The sequence below is a fragment of the Epinephelus fuscoguttatus genome, linkage group LG23, assembly GCF_011397635.1.
Source record: "Epinephelus fuscoguttatus linkage group LG23, E.fuscoguttatus.final_Chr_v1".
Classification (NCBI taxonomy): Eukaryota; Metazoa; Chordata; class Actinopteri; order Perciformes; family Serranidae; genus Epinephelus; species Epinephelus fuscoguttatus.
Genome location: NC_064774.1, coordinates 20,542,872 through 20,564,077, shown reverse-complemented (window position 1 = coordinate 20,564,077; position 21,206 = coordinate 20,542,872). Strand labels below are relative to the sequence as shown.

The 21,206-nt window shown below is 42.7% G+C and overlaps 2 protein-coding genes across 2 annotated transcripts; one reads left to right on the top strand and one right to left on the bottom strand.

The window, feature by feature from the left end:
- Positions 1-79: 79 nt before the first annotated feature.
- LOC125883382 (butyrophilin subfamily 1 member A1-like) lies at positions 80-9,671 on the top strand. Its single transcript, XM_049567611.1, has 9 exons — positions 80-1,131; positions 1,327-1,389; positions 1,637-1,996; positions 2,082-2,366; positions 2,450-2,542; positions 2,626-2,661; positions 2,911-2,934; positions 3,083-3,112; positions 3,196-9,671. The coding sequence occupies exons 1-9, from the start codon at positions 1,128-1,130 to the stop codon at positions 3,774-3,776; spliced, it is 1,476 nt and encodes a 491-aa protein (XP_049423568.1). The 5' UTR covers positions 80-1,127; the 3' UTR covers positions 3,777-9,671.
- On the bottom strand, positions 6,972-19,406 carry LOC125883380 (uncharacterized). The gene is made up of 8 exons (XM_049567609.1): positions 19,256-19,406; positions 17,079-17,188; positions 16,783-16,867; positions 16,498-16,693; positions 14,273-15,339; positions 13,320-14,119; positions 10,632-10,835; positions 6,972-10,536 (listed from the first exon to the last, which is right to left on the bottom strand). The coding sequence occupies exons 1-8, from the start codon at positions 19,396-19,398 to the stop codon at positions 10,292-10,294; spliced, it is 2,850 nt and encodes a 949-aa protein (XP_049423566.1). The 5' UTR covers positions 19,399-19,406; the 3' UTR covers positions 6,972-10,291.
- Positions 19,407-21,206: the final 1,800 nt, after the last annotated feature.

Here is a 21,206-nt window from a genome sequence, read left to right as displayed (position 1 = left end):
TCTTTGTAGGTGACAAATACAAGCTTTAACTGACCCAATTAACGCTGGATTTTCCCCCAAAAGACCAAGAAAATATTCCTCAAACCTGAGCAGCTGCTTTAAAATATCTGACATTTAACTCTTAGGATCTACCCATCCAGTGTGTTCTTAGAGTCCAGATGGGGCTATAATAAGCTATTGTATCCAAAATTACATGTCTGTCATAGCTAAGCATGAAGAACATTTACATCTTGTGGTAGATCATTCCAGTTTGTTAGGTAGGATTTGGACAAGTGTAAAAACTAATTGCATCTATCACATTTTATAATATATGAATGAAAAAATGCATTACACTCTTCATGACTTCACAAGTGGGTGTGCATTTAAAAAAAAGTCTTTATGGGTGTTAGTTTCTTTGATTTTGTGTTTATATTTCTTAAGCATGAATGTAATCTGAATGTTCTATAACCGTAGCCTGCTTTTGTTTGGACAATAAATACACCAGGCAGGTGTTATACCTACTGATCCACCCTCTAACGAGACATGTGCGGACTTTAGACCGAATTTAGTCATAAACCTATTTGGATAAAGCATAATGATACAAATTCTCTCATAACAGTCTTCTTTGTTGTAAGCAATGTTAATGTAATTTATTAATAGCTTACAATTATACTTGTGTCTTCTATTGATTGACTCCATTTATTTCCAATAGCCTACTCTAGTTATTAATGTGATTTTTGATTTCATCAGGAAAAGATTTACTTCGGTAAGTTAAACCTCAAATAAACAAGTGGAAAATGGCCATGTGTGTATTTTGAGTCTCTGCAAATTTTGATTTCATATATGCATGAGCGTTTACAGTAAATGAAAATGCTCGTAAGAGTAGTGTATCCGCTCTCACTCACACCCGCAGCGGGCAAAGTGGAAAGTGAAAGTGAAAGTAAGAAAGGCTATTTGATAAGCACAGGGAGTGGAGGAGTGTGGTCATTTTCTCCGATATCCCACGCTTTCAAAGGATTGACTTTGAAAAGCCAACGTTGGCTTAAAATCTACATGTTTAAACTTGTATTCCATACTTATCTTCGACACTAAGGACTGTACGTCGAGCTGCGTAAAGGAGATTGCGCCCTGGAGTTCCGAACAGCACGATGGGTAGGCCAAGATGTTAATTTGTCCCTCGTGAATGGTTACTCTGCTTTTATTCCGCTGTTTTACTGAATATGTGTTTATTTAAATCCGATCGCAAAGTGTGAGGAGGTGTAGAGACCATGTCATTTTACTTCCTGGTGTTAGCTACGGTTGGTTTAACGCAGGCTTCGGCTAATTCATATTCCTGCGGTTTTACAGGTGCAGTTATGATGCATGCGTACCTTGTGGCTGCATCACTGTGTGTGTGTGGCGCTGCCCCCAGTAAGTACTGTTGTCTCTCTCTCTCTCACTGCCTATTCACATTTATTGTTACTTTTTTGTGTTAAACCTGTGAAGTGTGCTTAATTTTCCACTAATATAATCAATTCTAAACATGCATTAGGCTTATATTATACAGAAGTAATGCATATAGGGCATTAGGGAGGCAGATCTTCATTACTCACCCCTTGCACTTATTGGTTATTACTAAAACAGAACCTTATCTAACAACATTTATGCTCTGTTTCAGTCTCAGATAGCCTTGAGGTTTTAAGGACCCCTGTCTCAGTGTACCGCGGCCACACAGCCACATTACCATGCTGGCTCAATCCCCCACAAAATGCAGAGGGTCTGGAGGTACACTGGTACCGTGGTGGTGACTCCCTGATCTTGTTTTACCGTGGAAAAAAGTTTGAGGACACATCCCAGGAAGCTTCGTATGTGGGCCGAGTCTCGTTTGGCTTGAAGGATGCAGCGTCTGGAGGGCTGGCGACAGGTGACGTGAGCCTGAAGCTGAAAAATGTCACCATTGAGGACGCAGGAGAATACACCTGTTACGTCAGCAGCGATCAGAGTTACGACAGAGCCACTGTCAGTCTCCAGGTGATAGGTGAGTCTAGTGGAGAAAGCCGAAACACAAAGATATGGTTTAAAACTCTTACATCAAATGGTTGTCATCTCCTTCTCCTTCCTAGCAATGGGCGCCCCGCCTCTCCTGTCAGCGGTGTGGAAAGAAGACAACATGTTGAATATGAGCTGCGAGTCTCAAGGCTGGTATCCACAGCCTAGTCTGCGCTGGTCGGATCAAAAGCAGGATCTCCCCCCCAAAAGCCTGAAGTACAGCAAAGACTCTTCTGGTCTCCTGTCAGTCCAAAGCTGGCTTCTTGTCTCCAGCTCCACTGAGGTCTCCTGCTCAGTAGGCGTCGCTGACAAAGAGGCGAAGGAGGCAAGAGTGCACATGGGGAGCCTTCCTCAACCTGGTAAACAGAAGAAAGAGAGCTATTCATTCTGTTGTTTCACTTGGATAATGCAAACACAATAATACAATATTTCTTTTATTCAGAGTCTGGATCCTCAGTGGGTGGATGGGTGGCTTTCGCGCTTCTCCTTACGGCCGTGCTCGCGTTACTTGGAGTGCTGTATTTCAGGAGGAGAGGTAATGTGTGATACAAGATAAATGCTTGGTTTATATGTGACGTATACGATTTGATACGAAATCCTGAAAATGTTCTGTTTCAGGGAAGAAAGCCAAATCAGGAAGTGACCGTGCTGAAGGTAAGAGGGCCATTTCAATATGTTAATGGATGCTGCATCAATTTAGTATTGGATTTAAGTATTTAGTGCTTCTGTAGAAGACATTTTGGAGACAAATCAAGTTGTTTCTTTTCAAACTCTGGGCCACAGAAGACGTTATGTAACATTTTTAACAGGCTGAGTGATGCATGAACACATGTCATGACAATGAAACTTAACTTCATGAGTGCCTTTATAAAATAACCAACATTTTCTTGTATTTTTCCCCAGAGAATATTAAACTTTTATCAGAAGGTAAGAATTAACTCTGTTCTGTTCAAAAAGTCAAAGAAAATCACTAACTGTGACAATAATTAAGTAAATAAACAACTTGGTGTGATGAATTGTAATATTTACAGATTGTATTGGTATTAAATCTATTTTCATTTATTCTCTTTTACAGAAGACATCCTTAAAGCCAGCAAGCATTACGGTACTCCCTTGAGAGTCTGTTATAAATCACATTTATGTACATTATCTAAGGTCTGACTTCACTCTGTTTTTAATTTTCAACAGTTAACGTCACACTTGACAAGGCGGGAAATAAATATCTCACAATCAAGGATGGTCGTATGCTGAGAGACGCCGGCGGTACGTTTCCGCAGGTTACCTGTCTGACAGCTATCAAAGGAACACCTGGCTTCTCATCTGGAGAACACTACTGGGAGGTTTCTTTGTGGAAACCAAACGTAGGTGTCAAACAGTCGTGGTGGATAGGCGTTACAAGTGTAGATGTCATTCCTCAGGAGTCAGATTCTACTCCAACTACATCTGATGGTTTCTGGTTCCTGTCGTCTTCCCCTGGCGGAGCAAATACCCTTCAGTTTAACACACAACCACAAGTTGTACTTCCCGTTTATTCCAGACCACAGACAGTCGGTGTGTATTTGAATCATGACAAAGGAGAGCTTTCCTTTTATAACGTGGGTGATAAGAGTCTCATTGGCAGTTTAAAAGCTACCTTCGAAGGTGAAGTTTTCCCGGTTTTCAATCCTGGTACAGGTGATGTAGCATCTATGGAGATATTGCATAGGACAGAACAGGGTCAGTCGAGTGACACGGGGAACTCTGTAGGTTCAACAGCACAGGAGAATTAATCTCACTATCATCAATGAAATGAAAACACAAGGGGTCAGTTTTATATTTAAGCACGGTACTTGTAGTTTGTGCAGAAGGGACTTCCCAACATCTGTAAATAAGTCATATTAAAGGGAAACAACACCTAAATTAAGAATTCCAATCTGCTATTTTTTGGCCTTTAAAAATGTAATCAATATTTGTGAACATGAGTTCCTCTCTCTCAAAGCCAGAGACCAGACAAGTCACAAACTTGTGATGTCATCAAGTATAAAGTCTGGAGCTGATCAATAGGCAAAGAATGGGAGCCTGATTTTGTGTACCCACAGAATTTGTTTTCTTTTTTTAATATCCAAATGAGCATTATTCTATTGCAGTGTTCACAGTTCTGAAAAAGAAAGTGTACCCATATACTCTCATGAACATTCCCCTGGTTGCTCTCAGTGCCATCTCTAACAGTGGTTCCCAACTACTCATTCAAGATCCCAGAGTTAAATACATTCCGCACCATACTTGCCTTTGGCCATGTCGTCACGCTAGTTTGCTGTCTCCGTTAAGTAGCTGTCTATTAAGCCCTGTTTCCATTGAGCGGTATGGTTCAGTTCAGTGAGCTTTTTTTTCTGTCTCCACTGTGAAAAGTTGTGGATGGTACCAATGGAACCGTTCTGTACTGTCCCCATATTTGGTTACCCCTCTGTTGGGGTACCTGGCACACAGATCTGGTACTAAAAGGTGGAACTGTGAACACTGCAGTCTGTTGACTGGTCAATAGAGGACAGTCACTCTGCTCAGGGCTGAGCTGAGGCTGGTCATAAGCTTACGTAACCACTGTTCATACCGTGGAGAGTTTTATTAGTGGGCTGTAACTATAAAATGAAAGGATGTTTTGCTGCCTCTTGCAGCAGCTGGAGTCAGAGAAAAAATAACTTAATTCACTGGGCCGACTGCCGGCAACTTTTAAGGTGGAATGTTAACTTGTCATGTTACTCAATGCATGAGATCATGATTTGACTCAATCAACACACCTTAAATTTCAATATGACAATTTTGACCATCACTTTAGTTTTTATATGACAAAGTTTTAGTAATGAGTGGATCTTCAAGCGTTTATATATAGCAATTTCGGCAATGTGAACTGCATATATTTTAATACTCACTCGGAAAAAACACAAGGGTTGCGTAGCGTCGGGCTATGGCAACACCAAACCCCTGAGCTTGCCTGAGAAGGACTAAATGCACAAACCAACTATTTTTAAATATCTCATCAAGAGAGACTCTCACTGCAGCCTGTTCTATTTTGTTCTGAAAATGTTGGCATGCAACCCTGTTCCATAGACGATAAACGAGACTTTCGTCTGTGTCACTGATAATAAGGAAATACAGTGAGTGCTGGACGGAGCAGTCAGTGACAACAACCCCGCCCACATGAAAGAGTGCTGTTTGTGGTGGAAATGCTAGGGTCTAGGTACCAGGTCTGAAGGGTTACTTTTGGGTCCAAAGGTACTATACTGGGAGTGTTTGGTGTATGGGGCTTTTGTCATTTACTCTACAGCAGGAAACGGCACTTCAAAATAAAAGCTCTGTGCAAAAATTGGAAACCAATGATCTAGAACATTTTTCCCAATTTGTTATCTATGTAGCAGCTCCAGACTTCATACTCTATGACATCACAAATTTGAGTTTTAGCACTCTTAGACCAAAGAAATAACATGTATGAACTTTGAAAATGGGCTTAGTTCCCCTTTTAAAGCTGAAATGTTTATAGTCATATGAGCTCAAACCCGAAATCAGTTCTGCTTGACACAAAAAATAGCAAGATCTTACAGTAAATCGATGTTGTTGTTTTTTTTCGTTGAAGTTGTAAAGCTGAAATGTTTATAGTCATATGAGCTCAAACCTGAAATCAGTTCTGCTTGACACAAAAAATAGCAAGATCTTACAGTAAATCGATGTTGTTGTTTTTTTTCGTTGAAGTTGTAATTTGTAAGAATTTAGCCGAATGGACAATTTTGAGTCTGTGGCGTAACGTAAATATACCATTAAATGAATAGTTTGACGTTTTGGGAAATACACATATTTGCTTTCCTGCTGAGAGTCACAAGCAGATTGACACCACTCTCACATATGTGCAGTAAATAGACACGAGTAGTGTCGATCCTCTCACTTACCTCACTAACAAAAAAACAAAAACAAGGGGCGTCGGTGGCTTAGTGGATAGAGCAGGCACCCCATATACAAGGCTGTTGCTGCAACGGCCCAGGTTTGACTCCAGCCTGTGGCCCTTTGCTGCATGTCATTCCCACTCTCTCTCCCTCTTTCACACTTGTCTGTCCTATCAATTAAAGGCAAAAACTGCCCAAAAATATCTTAAAAAAAAAACAAAACAAAACAAAAAAACCCAAATAGGTGTATTTCCAAGAACTACTGCATGAAGTGTAGTTTAGTTAGTGATAGTCTTGTGGTTAAGCATATCTATATGGCCAGTGCTTTTAATGGATAAGCTAGTTCTACTGTCCTTGGCAAACTTTATGTCCACATGTTATTACATTCATATACTACTATCCATTCATACACTCAGTATTTACTTACTTATTTCTTTCATACACTAATTATAATGTGTAATATCTTGTGATGTTATTTTTGCCTGTGCTGCCTTTTACATAGTTAATATTGTGTGGATTTTTGGAACACTTTAATTTACATACATGCTGCACTGACGCAAGATTTTTTTTTTTTTTTTTTTCACATCTTTATATATTTTTGTGCTTTTTGGTAATTTTGGTCTTGTAACCATTCCATACATGCACACTACACAGAAATATATAAGAGGTATTCATTTGGGCTCTAACGGGTGTGAGACTACAAGCCAGACTCTAAAACAGATCTTAAATCTTATTGGTCTTGCTTAAGGTATTGTAGGTGGACTTGAGCTTATTCAGGATGTAGCACAGTACAATCTAAGACAGACGATGAAATGACAAAAACCCATAAAATCTATTTCCTGGCAAAATAAAGTACAAAGTTCTCAGTGGATTGGTGCATTGTATATTGTGCATATTCCAACATTATGATTATAAGCTGTCTAAGTCCAGTAGTGTAATGTAATGAAGTGACAATACTTTGTTACAGTACTTTAATATTTTCTGAGAGAATCTGTACTTGACTTGAATTTTTTTTTTTTTCAGCTTTTACTTCACTACATGCCCTTCACGAAATGTATTTGACTATAATACATTTCCCCTGAAACATACCTCTTTTTTTGTCAAGTGTAATTAACCATTTCATTTTTAAGGTGGTGTACATGTTAAGGAGAAATAACCGTATGATCGCTTGCTTTGTAATTAACAGCGTTGCCCTTGTACTTTTACTTTAAATACTTAAGCACATTTAATATCATAAAATTACTTTTGATACATCAGTACAATAAATATCAGAGACATTTACTGAGCTAATACTCTAATAAGTGACTAACTTCTACTGAAGTCATTTTCTGGTGAGATATCTTGGTGCTTCATCCGCCACTGTTTCGGTCACTCATGTTGTCTGGTGCTGGGCTTTTGGTCTGACTAAAGCACTACACAGCGAGCTCTTCTCATTTCTCTATTTTGTGCGTCCTCGTTTTTGATTTTCTCCATCCTCCTGTCTGTGACTGGGAGATTGAACTTAGCACACCACTTTCAAGGGTGTCTTGACCCCTACGGAGGAGCTATGAGCGAGGACGCTCGGGCGCATCCTTTGCATTCGTATTTGTGGAAAGTGATATATAAAAGAGGCTTGACCATGGATGTATAGAGACCTGGATGCAACATATGAAGCCGGGCCTTGTTCATCCCTATGAAAGTTGTGCATGCAGCCAAAAAGTTTGAGTTCCTGGTTATAAAATTACTCAGATTTCCGCAGCCATGGGTCCATAGAGCAAATACACTTGAGACTTTGGCTGCTGTTTTGGCCCTCCTTTAACTTGAATGCAGATAAAATTATTTAATTGTGTGGCTTTTCTTGACTTTTGAAATATTATCGGCCCAAATGAATCAAACCTAGATGGTGAAAAAAGTCATTTAGCAGGGGATATGACACTTGAAAACAATGTATCCACAAATTTACATGTCTCTTCGCTTGCATCTCAGGTGGGAGAGACTACGGACTCATTTATTCACTCTTTAAATACAAAAACAGATACATCTGTTTCAAATGTAAACGTTGCTGCCTTCATACATCAATGTGTCCTTTATGTTGGCATAAATACAGCCAATAGATGGCACTAGAGGGCTGAGTCAAAAGTTTCGAACAACATGAGGTGATGGTGGAGGAGGTCGGAATTATGGAACATTTAATGGAGGCAGCGTTGTAAATGGCGGTGGTCTGTGAGGCCAGTCATCTCCTATGGTCGCATCTCACTTGAACTACACGACCCCACAATCAGTGGTGGTATTTCTCTGTTATGTCCCAATCTGAAAGCTTTCAGACAACATGCACAAACACAGCGTACGGACAAAAGGCTTCGTCCGTGCCTGTATACATATTTAACGTTGAGCGTAACGTACAAACTGAGAAATGAGAAGAGGTGTGTGTGTGTGTGTGTGTGATGGGTCAACTGATTCAAGTTACCTGTGGAGAGTGGAGTGGCACATCAGGCGGATCGGCTGAACCAGGAGGGAGGGATCAATTTGACCTGGGGACCTGGATTTGGATGAAACTCTGGGAAGGAGTGTAGTGGGTTTCCTGCTCCTCTTTGTCCTGGGTTGGTCAGTTGGCAAAGAGAGAGGTGGACAGATCTGTGACGGCAGCACTAGAGTCGGGATGGCCAGGACGTTACAAACTGACTCACAAAGGGAAACAATAACCCAGCTCTCATAATACAACTGATCACAGTTAACACATACTTATTTAACAAATGCATGCAATACACACATGTGGACTGAGGCAGCTTTAAGGTATGAGTTGATGGCTATGGTCAAGTGTCATACTGTGTCATCCTTTTTATGTCCCTCTGTAACGACTTGACATTTAAATGTACATTTATTTCAAAATGTGTTTGTGACAATCAGCTTTTTGATTGAACTCAATAAATACTGGATCCTGTATTTATTTTGTCACTTCTGTTTTGTTTCACTCTGTATTGACAATGTAAAACTCACTTTACAATCCAGTTTAAGAAAACACAGCAAAATGTCATACACTTTAATAAGTACAGGTAGTATTTACAGTATATACACCGTAACACATTACTAACTTTGCCATCACTACTGTATACTTTTCATAGATTAGGAAGTATTTACATTGTGAATAAGACCATAAGTTGATTCTGAATTTTTTTTCTTTTAAATTCTGATACGCAATAAATTCAAGTAGGCGTGCCTTGATACAGAATAGTCTGACTATGACCATGGTAAGAGAGGTATGCAAGAACCACTTAACAGGTGCGTCATGGTCCTAGACTTCAAAGAATACTTTTTAAAAGGCTCGTCAGCTGGGTGCCACGGGGTTGGGGGGCACAATGTCAGTCAATATCAAACACAAACTATACAAGTTCATACGTACATACATATTCTATGTGTGGGGATTTTTAAAAATCAGAACCATTGGTTTCTTCTTCCAAAGCTTTACACATTCAGGTTTGGTCGTCAGCCTTTAGTGGAAGCAAACGTTAGACCAAGGACCATTTGCTGTGGAGTGTCCCGGTGGTCTAAAACACACACCGCAGCCTCATGGATCGGTGTCACTCCAGGGACATTTGTTTCATGTCACCTTCTCCCTCCCGTATCTCCTGCTGTCTCCAATATCAACTTTTTAAAATATACTATGCAGGATTTTCTCGTACAGAAGCAATCCCTCTTAATCATCATTTATGATCCACTAACAGTGTGTTGCGCTGTATTTTTCTGGCAAGACTCTGCCCTCTGCCTGTGTTTTCATATTTTCTGTGCTCAGGATGTTTATGGGCGTGTACCCCACAGCAGGCAGGTAAGGTCAGGGCTTTGTGAAAAGGTAGCAACCAGGTGCCAGACTGTGCGCAGCAACCATCTCAGACACACAGCACCGAAAAAATGCAAATATAGTGAGGCAAAACACCAAATGAGAGTGAATCTGGGGTTGGCTTTTATATTTACCTTAGCTGGCCAGTGTGTTTACAAACAGTAACCGACAATCCTGCATAGTATACCTTTAACAAAGTAAGGATGACATAAAAAATAAGTCTAAAAAAGCATTCACTTTGTTTGAACTCATATTCACACTTTAAAGTACATCTTGTCCCAACGCTTAAAAGTACATCTCGAACAGACACTGGACATCCCCAACACTGAGTATGAATGATCCATAACTGGAGCAAACCATCTGTTTTCTTAGCTTAGTCAGTTTTATGACACTACTCACGTATGACCATGGCGATGAGACGGGGCATGCACCGAAACTCAGGTACTGCACCCCAAAAAGAAAAGAAAAAGAGAAGCTGCACTCCACCTTTTCTCTTCATTATGATTGCTGGTGGTTTCTACATTATGTTATGAGTCCTCTGCCGTGCCTCTGCTTTGCCCTAGCAGACCGCGGCGGCACTTTCCCTCCTCCCCTGCTTCTTCAGCAGCTGGATGCGGTTGTGGACGTAAAACTTGATAGCCCTCCAGTCTCGCTGGTTGCTCACCAGCAGAGGGCAGAGTTCGAGGCAGCGCTCACAGTCTGCCTTCGCGGGGACTCGCAGCTCCATGAGGTTTCTCTTCAGGTGAGTCTCCACTGCTACACGCTCGGCCTCTGACCAGGGGCGCTTCAGCACGCCACGCTTCCCTGTGACATAAAGGAGGAGGTGTAACACTGTGTCAATGAATGAAAATAAAAAGCGTAGCATCAAATTTATAAGGAAGTGAGTGGCAGGCGGTTACCTGATTTGGGTGGAATGCATCTTCTCTTATGAACATTGGCTATTGATGGGCTGACTGGAGTGGGAATGGGCGCTCTCTTCTTCCGTGGTGGTCGCCCTGGTCCTTTCTTCTTCACCATCACCTCAGCTTTCTCCTTAACTTCCTCCTTTTCTTCCTCTGCCTCGGAATCTTCTGAGAAGGAGTCTGCTGAGTTGCCAGACATGACTGTAGGACAGAGATGAAATGGAGGGTAGTTAACCAAAATCAAACAAACAAACTGATTGAGGCAGTGGTAGACCAGCAGGTCCCGTGTTCAGCAAGGTAAAATTACTGTTTTTGTCAGTGGAGTCTGGCTTTGAAGAGGTAAGTTTCACTGCTAGGGCTTGTCCCAATTATCCCCCTTTGTTCCCTACCCCAACATCTGTGCGTTCCCGCAAGGGGTAGGGGTGTCACAATTCCTTTTTGGATGTAGGGGTAGTGGGTATGAAACTAGCCCTTCGGAGTGAGGGATTTCAGATGCTGACTTGCCAGCAAGGGGCAGACGTCGCCATGGCTACCACTGGGCAAGAGACGGGGGGAAAAAAGTTCAGACACAGCTAACGTTACCGTCGTCAGGTTGCTTGTTAGCTAGCAAGCTAGCTAGCTTGCACTATCTGGCGTCTGTCATCTGTCCTGTTCTGCAAAATTGTCGGACTTTTCACATTACGATAACACGCCAGCTAGTATAACTATGCTGCCTCGTAATAAGATAAGATAAGATACACCTTTATTGATCCCATAATTGAGAAATTCCAATGTTAGCTGGTTAGCTAGCTAGCTAGCTAGCAGAAGTCCTCTGTCGTCTGTCGTTCATCAAACAAAGCATGATGAATACAGCAAACGCGATCGGTAGGATGAACTCAACTGGAGACTCCATTGTAGACGCCTGGAAATGTAGATGGCTCACGGCTTCCTGTTTAAAATAGTTACGTCGGCATGAACGTAACTGACGCTGTGACGTAGTGAGTGGTATCCCAATTCCTAGGCAAAGATTTCAACCCCTACACTTCGTTGCTTCATTTCAAGGGCCAAGGGGTAGTGGGCAATGGCTAGGGGTAGGGCCAAGGGCTAAGGGATAGTGGACAAGGGGGTTATTAGGATCGGGCCTTAGTTCAGTTCCTCTTTGGAAAAGGAACGGGAAGTACTGAGCATACGACCACATAAATGAGACTTGCATTTTCTCTGTTTTTGGATTCTCCGTTCATCAGAGGCATGTGAGAAAACAAGTTTTCTTCACTGTAGCATGGGCTGAGTAACTGATATACAAATGGTCATTTAGGTGGTGAAGCATTAATAAAATCTGGCTATAAAATGCCATTTACCTCCAACTAGCAAATCCTTGATAAGATTCTTCAAAACAAATTTATGGAATTAAGGTTTCTTCAACCCAAAAAAAATTTTTTTTTCTGAATGTAATGGTGCAGTCTTTAAATAGTGTCTTACATTGGTTATATTCCAGCCATAATTACAGTGCAACTTGAATGAGATGCAGGATACAGAATGTAATGGCGTGAATTTTTTTTTCTCACCAATTACTAATTAACACATCATATCTTGTTTATTTAATCCCCGCAAAAACAGAAAAGTACAAATGACACATTTTTGGTTTATAGTGGGTTATGTGCCAGACTATTTCTTGGCCTGGGCACAGTGACTTCCTGGAGTCTGTGCTGGTTACCTAGCAACCTCATGATGACAACCAGACTTGAGGAAATTACTGCTGCAAGCCAAGAAATAGTCAACAACATAATACAGCATAAAATACATAAAGGGTGAGTTTATCAAAATCGCACACTCACTCACATACCGCACAAAAAAATTTTTCTCAAGCATGGCGGTATCCAGCAAAGCAGGTAGTTCTTGTTTATTTCAAAGAGGTTTTGAGTAGGGATGCAGAGATTTGTCGGCCGAACATAAGCATAAGATATTGACCTTGTTGACAGCCACCGGCCTATCGGCAAATAAGATGACATTCACTGACGGTGGTGGCTGAAGTTTTTCTGTTGTGTCACATCAATTCTGTGCAGTCTAAAAAGCAGGGCTCGACTCTAATGCCGTCCTCGGGACAACAGAAAATATGTTTGGGATGGACAGATACAGTAAACTCACCATCGGCTCGTCAGGAGACACAATCTTTTGTTTTCCTGACAATGCTACATTGTAAACAATAAGTCTGTGTTAACAATGTCAGGAGGAGAGCTATCTGATGTTAGCTGTTAGCAGCTAGTGACTGAAACTAACACCTAACGAAGGTTGCACTGAGTTACATGATGATGTGTTCAAGCTCTATTCAGTAAAACTGAGTATTGGGCCAAGGTCAATTATAGAAATTTGTTGAAATTTTGTTGTTCTTTTACAGCAACACAAAACTGATATTTGAGAGGTAATTATGATAAACATCTGTATTGGTGTCAGCCCACAATTTCACAATCTGTGCATCCCTAGTTGTGAGGTCTCAGCTGCAGAAGTTGACATTCTTCCCATAGTCCAATCCATCATCCATCAATAGCTCCCATTAATACTTTGCATTATTCAAAACAGACGGTGGGTGTTCAACCTTAAAAAGGAACCTGCAATGAATTGAACACTGCATGCCTAAAATACCTGGCAGGCCCAAGTGGCTTCAATATTTTCCCCTGAAGACAGAAAATGGCTGATGTAACTCCTTACCATCCAACTCGAGGCAGATGTGCTGCAGGCTCATCCCTCTGAAAAGCACGCCCTCCTTCTCTCCATAAAGAACAACACGACCCACACGACCCATCAGTGCTGGATCCCGTATGATAGCGGAGCAGTTCTGGGTCACGTGGTACTCTCGTTCCAGGAAGTCCTCCAGCCGTTTGGTGGCTCCCCCCTGGCCCTCACCCTCCTCTAATAGTAGCAGTTGAGTAAGTATTGCTACCTGCCGCCGCACACGCGTTGCTGTCAGTGCACCAGGGTTCTTGGCCCCGCTAGATCGTGCCAGGTTTCTCAGAAGGTCCGTGCCCCTTAGCGGTGTAGCAGGAGAGTGGTAGGGCCGGGAGAAGACATAGGGGCTTTCTGGGTCCACGCCCACATTAGGGCTGGTTTGAAGGAGCAGGTCCAGGCAGGACTCACAGTGTGGCAGGAGAATTAGCGGCTGGATGCGACCACGCTTGCCCAAAACACCAGCCCGGGGAAGGTTACAGAGGACCTGGCGCTCAAAGGGGGACAGCAGGGCTTCCATGCCAGAGGGGGAGCTGTTGCTGGAGTTGGCCACAGGGGTGACACGGTTGCGGTAGTCCTGGACAGTGAGCTTGGCCACCTCGCATTCCCGGTGGCGGTTGTAGAGGATGAGAAGGGAGAGGCTGGAATGGCAGAGCAGGCGCCAGGCCTCGGCGGAGTGAGGAGAACGGGTTAGAGAGAGGAAGGAGGAGTGCTGCTGGCGACGGAGGTAGAGGACCAAACAGGAGAGGGAGGAGAGCAGCGGAGACATGTGATGTCTCTGTGTGCTGGAAGTGACAGAGAGAGGGGGAGACATGATTTTAAAATAGCAGTTGAGACCACAAAGCACAACCCCAAACAATAAATACTATTTGGTAATAAGACTACAGGAAGTGTTTTCACAACAGTGCAATAAAAAATACAATAATCCTACCACACACCTTACAATCTCTCCATTCTTCTCCTCTGGTGCGTCTTCCTCTCCGTCTCCACTCAGCTCCAGATCTTCATCTGGATCGATGTCTGGCTCTGGAGTAGGAGGTGGAACCAGCTCCTCTTGGCTTCTTGAGCTCTCCACTTCCACCTTTTGCTGCTCTTCATGCTTTTCTCTCTTCATCCGCCGACCCCTTCTGGGAGTAGACGGGGGAGGCGGTGATGGACTCTTGACTCGTGCCACCATCGGGGGCGCGGGGCGTTTTGTGCTAGGCAGTGGTAAGCTAGGCCCCTTCTTGGTGGCTGCAGGCTGAGCAGAAGGCGGCGGCGAAAGCGAGAGGGAGAAAGAGACGGCGCCTGTGCTCGAGCGTGTAGCTGGAGATTCCCTCTCCCTGGAGAAGAGAGAAGGTGGAGAAGGGTTGGAGGCCGAGGGCTGAGGGACAGCGAAGGAATGACTGTGAGCTGCCGAGGCGGAGGACGATGAGGGGTGAGGGTGCGAGGCACTGCCATTTGAAGAGCTGTGCATGTGTGCCAGCTCCATGGCTGTCCTGACCTCTGGCTGATTGGCATGGTGCTTCTCCAGGTGGCGTGCCAGAGAGCGATAGTGGCGGCCACAGTACGGGCAGTGCTGCCGCCGGCTCACTGTGGTGCCGCTAGAGCTGCCAATGTTTATGTTAATATTGTTGTTGATGTTGGTGGTCGGGGTTGTCAGGCCGCTGACTGGGGGCTGGGACTGGGATCTGGCAGGGGGTGCTACAGGGGCCGGGCGGGAAAAGGATGAGCAGGGGCGCCCAGGGCCTCTGGAGGAGGTGGGTGTGCTCTTCTTCTTGGAATTGACTGCTGCGGGCAGCTTGCGCTTCTTCCGGCGGCGAAGCATTCGGCCCCTTATCTCCTCAATTTCCTCTTCTTCATCGTCGTCATCATCATCATCGTCTTCCTCCTCTTCGTCCTCCTCGCGGTCTGAGTCACTGGGCTCAGAGTGGGTGAGTGGGGAGGATGAGGGTGACAATGACCAGGAGGGGGTAAGGTAATCAGAAACAGAGAGGGACAGTGGGTGGGGGCCGGCCTCTTCCTCCTGGTCAAATGGATTTCAAATTAAAACACACCACGTTAGTTCAACGTGTAGCTACATCAACAGGATCTACATTTTATATTATCACATTTAAAGTTGAAGAGGTGATTAAGTTTGTTCTGTTACTGACAACAAATTAGGCGTGAGCCATAACATATTGTCTACAATAATAGCAGAATAATTTTTAACATGATAAAAAACATTCATATCATGAAGTTGGCAATATTCTGACTTGCGGACATAATGACGCCATAACGTTATGCACAGCAACAACAAGCATGGCTGACAGTAAATTGCTACCACTGCCATGGTAGAGAAGTTATATTCCAAAAACGAGGAGTGATTTCAGAAGCGTGAAAACCGCAGCGCTGCCAGGCATGGGCGTCCCGAATATTTCATGAACAGCCTCAGACTTTTCAGACCCTTTTAGCGACTTGCTACTCAGAGTAAACTCAATCTGGCAGCAGCATGGCATCTCTATTTTTCCTTCTACTTTCTCGCCGTGCACACACAAGAATTGATGTCGCCACTTCATTTTGTCATATGCCTAATGTACCTGAAGCTTGACAAAAAACAAGTGTGAATGTGCGATAGTCTTCTCAACAAAAAGCCTTTTAAAAACAAACCCAGGTCTCTGCACACATGTGTCGAGGAGTAATGGGAGGTCCAGGAGGAGAAAAAAAAAACTCTTTTTGGATCTTTTCAAAAGAGAGGGAAGGAAAAAAGTAAAATTGTGTTTACTTTTAATAATGGTTGAAATCACCTGTTGACTTAATTTATATACTATATAGAGAGTCACAAAATTTTAACCCCACTGAGTTACTGTTACTTAAACTTAACTTAAGGACAGTGACATCATTTTTTGTTTCGTATTTACTGAATACTTGGAGACAAACTGTTCGGTTTATACTGACCTACTTAAAATTACTAGAGATGCACGATATTAGATTTTTTGCCAATATCTGATATACCCTTATGTAACAATTCCTCTGACCAATAACTGATACCAATATCGATATATCAAATTTTTTCCCTACCTAAATTTAGTTATAATCAGGTCTTTTCTGTAGTGGAATTAACATCATATTATACATGCACACTCTCATCATGGGAATTGCTGACAATCAGAAAAATACACGACATCACCAGTGAGGAGCTCACCATTGCATTCTCGCCCCAGTCCGTCAGGCTGTAGTCCACTGTGATCTCCTCCCCTTTGGCGATGTCTCGGATTGCTATGACAACCAAGCGCACCTGGGTCCCACAGTGCACTTCTCGAATCCGGCAGTTGGGTGGCGGATGGAAAAGGACGGGTCCCCGAACACCGCTCGCTCCCTCCTCCCCCAACTCTGGCACACTGGAAAACATTAATAAACGTTAGCAACATGGATCCTGAATGTAAAGAGAGCATCCGAACACAGTTGCTATGGCGAAGGTCCTCCTTACCAGAGCTGGGTGGGATCAGGCAGGTAGTAGGGACTGCCAGGTGGAGGGAGGCGGTCCTCTGCACCCTCTGGGTACTGCCCGTCACCTGGGACAGAGTGGACTGTTAGAATGTAGCACATCTTAAGTGCTTCATCACAAACCACAGGCCTTATGTTTGATAGATGGAAGGTGGCTCTCCTTACTACAATACACTGCTAATTACAACGTGGTACACTTGTTTTCCATAAGCACAAGAGTGGATAAAAACACAGACAGCAGGTGGCAAAATGTGTGTGAGTGTTTCTATATATATATACCAGGGCTGTAGCTGTGTTCTGACATGCTCTCCTCCTCCTCATCTTCTGTTACATACGCTCGGTCACACACCTTCACAGGTGTCCCCTTCCTTTTTCTCCCACACACTCGCCTGTAAAAAACAAAACCAGGGCTTCATTTAGCATAATGATACGTTCAGACAAAGCGGCGCTCGAGACTTTCCTCCTGTAAATATTCCAGCGGAGGGCAGCCGAAATGAGCCGAGCATGTGATACCTGTGGCAAAGCAGCATTTTAATCTGTTCACGAAACATTTCTCTCAGGTAGGTGACTCATCCACAACAACAATAAGGCTACGAACTACCTAACTAGTGATGATGGCAGCAGGGGTGCCTGTTGTTTTTTTCTGCTTCAGATCCACTTTGATTTGACAAGCAACCAAAACAAAGACATTTAGAAATATTCATCTGTAGACATCCTACATATTGTATATAAAGAGGCTTGGATATTCAGAGTATGGTAGAAGAAAAGCAGACCCTGAAACATATATAAAAGGTGAAGGAGACATATCACCTACATCAGGGCGCATAATTTGGCCTTAGTGTTAATTAATTACTGTGAGATAGTCTGTTGATTAATTCTACCATTAATAGACCATTAATCTGTGACGAATCTTAGGATTCTGGCAGTATCACAGTGCGTCACTGCACCTCTAGGAGTATCTAGTTTGGGTGTTTTACATTGAATTGCCCATTGAAGGCATCACCTCCAGGGGCTCATAGCAGGACAGGACACATAGAGTTAACATCATTCAGGATATTAACAAGAGTACACTGATTCATTCGGTACATCAGCCAGCACTGTCTATACAATTTATATTTGAAGTCTGTTCTATATGGCTTAATAAATTCAGCCCACCCTTTCCAATGTTTTTCAAATAAAGCTGTCTTTAGTCTCAGTTCAAAGGTTGATTTTTCCATAATATAAATTTCATGCATCACCTTAAACCAGTTAATTAAAGTGGTGTGATGTAACCATTTTTTCATTATTGTATTTTTACAGGCAACCAGCATTATTCTGAAGCCAAGGAGCTGATTCCCAAATATAGGACCTGGCAACTAAAATCAATCTCAAGACTTAACACTTAAAATGATTGACAATATCTGTCTACTGTCTTATCCAGCGATTATTTCTACACTACATGTTTCTGACTGCACACAGGTGTCAGTTCATTAAGTGCATTTTACAGACACTATAATAACTACAGCCTGACCACCATCCTTTATCTTAGGATGGTGATTAGGCACCACATGAATGCTAGCTTCCAGCAGGTTTACCTGACAATCCAGGTGTAAATCAGTCCCTGATCTGATGTGGTGATCAATGACCATGATTGAGGAACTCATATCTTGTGTCACCAGGCAACTGGAGTGGAAACTGATTTCAGCTATCTTGATCATCAGTATGATTTTTAATCAAAATATTGGACATGGCCCCACCCCTTTATGCAATCACGTCATAAATGAATAAAAGCATTAACAGAGGACTGATTAGCACAACAAAGCGTCCCTAATTCAGCGAGCCGGGTGACAGTCAACTGTTTTCGGGTGCATTTTAGTCATGGTCAGCAACTTTGTTTACTCAAAGCCAAACAAGCCACGAGTCATGATCTGCACCAGCTGAGCATTCAAGCAGTGTGTAGACCATTATAACACCGCCGTGACGAGGTTTGCTGGATATTATGTTCCGGGATGTGCAGTCTAAAAAGCCTGACATGACAGGGCAAGACATCGACAAGAGAGCCGATGACTGGCCAGCGACATACACAGCTCATGATTCCTGCTGGGTGCATGCTAACGTGAATGCTAAACCACAGCTAGCCTGTTAGCTTCTAGCAGCTAACGCTCAGACTCATGTCCCGTCAAAACATCAAGAAATAAAAGGCTGGCGGTTAAATGTGAGCCGAGGCGGCCAGGGGGAGACGCAGCCCCACGGGACACGACAGACGCAACCAAAAATCACAGAAAAACCACTTCCCCTGCGCCGTTTTCTCCATTATAACGCTCAAATCATGCACGCGAATAAAGGCTTCTAACGTTAACTAAACAAACGTGCACGCTCACAGCGCGTGCGTCTCAGGCTCTTGCATTTTGCTCACAAATCCCCGGTGAAAACGACCCCGCGCGAGGGCAAACCGGAGGCCGGCCGTGCTCACTCACCCCCGTGGCGGCGGCGGTTTGCTCCCATCCCCGTCGCTGTCGAGGGTCGGTGGCTCCCGGTAGTCAAAAGGCGACCGTACATTCTCCGCCATTAGGACTCCCTTCCCTACCTCTCGCGCTCCGGTAGATTGCACAACGCGCATGTGCACAACATCCTTTGGGGTTCTAATGGTAAAATGGGGTGCACCCACCTCTGAGGGAAACCTCTAACCTCAACACTCACATTTGGTGGATGCAGTGATTGAAAATACAGCTGTGGAGCTGTGCAGCGGGGCGTGTTATCTTTTATTCACGTGGAAGTGCAGTGAAATCAATGCTGTGAAAAGCAGCAGGCCTGTTTCAGATGGAAGTGAAGCCTACAGACACACACTGGTTAATCCTGGTGTTGTGTTTAGTGTCCTGTAGACACACTGGGCCCTGTTTCACAGCTCAACAGCACAGGCAACTAACACTGTTTTACTATCTTGATACTTAATATTTATTATTTTTATCGGAACTTCCTATAAACATGATGCTAACCTGAGCACATATTTCACCACAAATGTCACCACAAATAAAACTCCTTTAATTTAAATTCTACTTACATAACTGTACAAAAGTCTCATCATTAAAATGTTCTTAAAGTATCCAAAGTAAAAGCACATAGTCTGCAGAAAAATGTCCTCTGCAACTATACATTATGTTCAGGGTTCCTGCTCACCCTTAAAGTCTTAAAAGGCATTAATCTAAAAAAATACTGCCTCAATTGGGATTAAAATATGTCTTATAATAAATCTTTAAAAAGCCTTAATAATGCAGATGCTCATGTTGACCCTAGACGCTGAAAAAGCCTTCAACTGACTGTCACAGCAGTTTATATTTGATACATGCATGGCTTTTGGATTCCATAATAAATTTATAACAGTATTAAAAATAATGTAGTCGATGACAAAGTGATCCCTTTTCACCACAAAGATTTGCACTGTGTATGGAACCCTTAGGTGAAAGGATTAGACAAAACAAAAATATAACAGGAATAAGAATGGGGGAAGATGAAAAAATTATATACATTAGCGCTTTATGCAGATGATGTAATGATAACCTTAACAAATGTAAACACATCACTAGAAAAAGAAGGATTTTATTAATCATATTTTTTCTGATGTTGCATTGTACAATCTGAAAATGAGTTATACTGAGTGGTATCCTTTAATAATATATATATTTAACTAAATGCTTCTCACGTTAACGTCACCAAAAGGTTTAATGTTACAATAAATATTTTGGCAATTTTTTCCCCTGCCCCAAGTACCTAGTGTTTTGTCTTTTCTTCACTTTTGCATATTGTAAAATTGGTCTTAGATTTCATTCTGAGTGGCAATAAGTCTTTAAAAAAATCTTAAATCCCACTTGCCTTAAGCCGTAGGAATGGAGTATTATGAAAAACATTATCAGATTGTTAATAGTAATGCAGCAATGCATGAGTTGAACGTTACTGTTGTAGCTGGTCGTGGTGGAGTTAGTTTTCTATAAGGTTAATAGTTTCAGTCCACTGTATCCCAAGCTATAGAAGTTCAGGCATGGATGGATTACTGCACAGACTGACCAGGCACAGGCCCATGGGCCCAAAGAGTCTAGGGGCACCCGTGGCCTTCACCTGCAAAATGCCATTCAAATTAATATGGACTGACCAGAAAGAGTTTAATAATGACTACAAAGAGACACAAAAAGACCACAACGAGTTGCAAAGGAGTTGCAAAGAAACACAGAACTACAAAAAGAGGCAAAACAACCACAGACAGACACCAAATGACCAAAACACAAAAAAAATGACCTCAGAGAGACACAAAACCCCAAACAGATGCATAACGATTACAAACACATACAACGCACAAAAAAAGATGCAAAATCACAACATAGTCTGTGTGTCTTGCTCCTGTGTGGGAGAAGTGGTGGGGCCTTTTACATATCT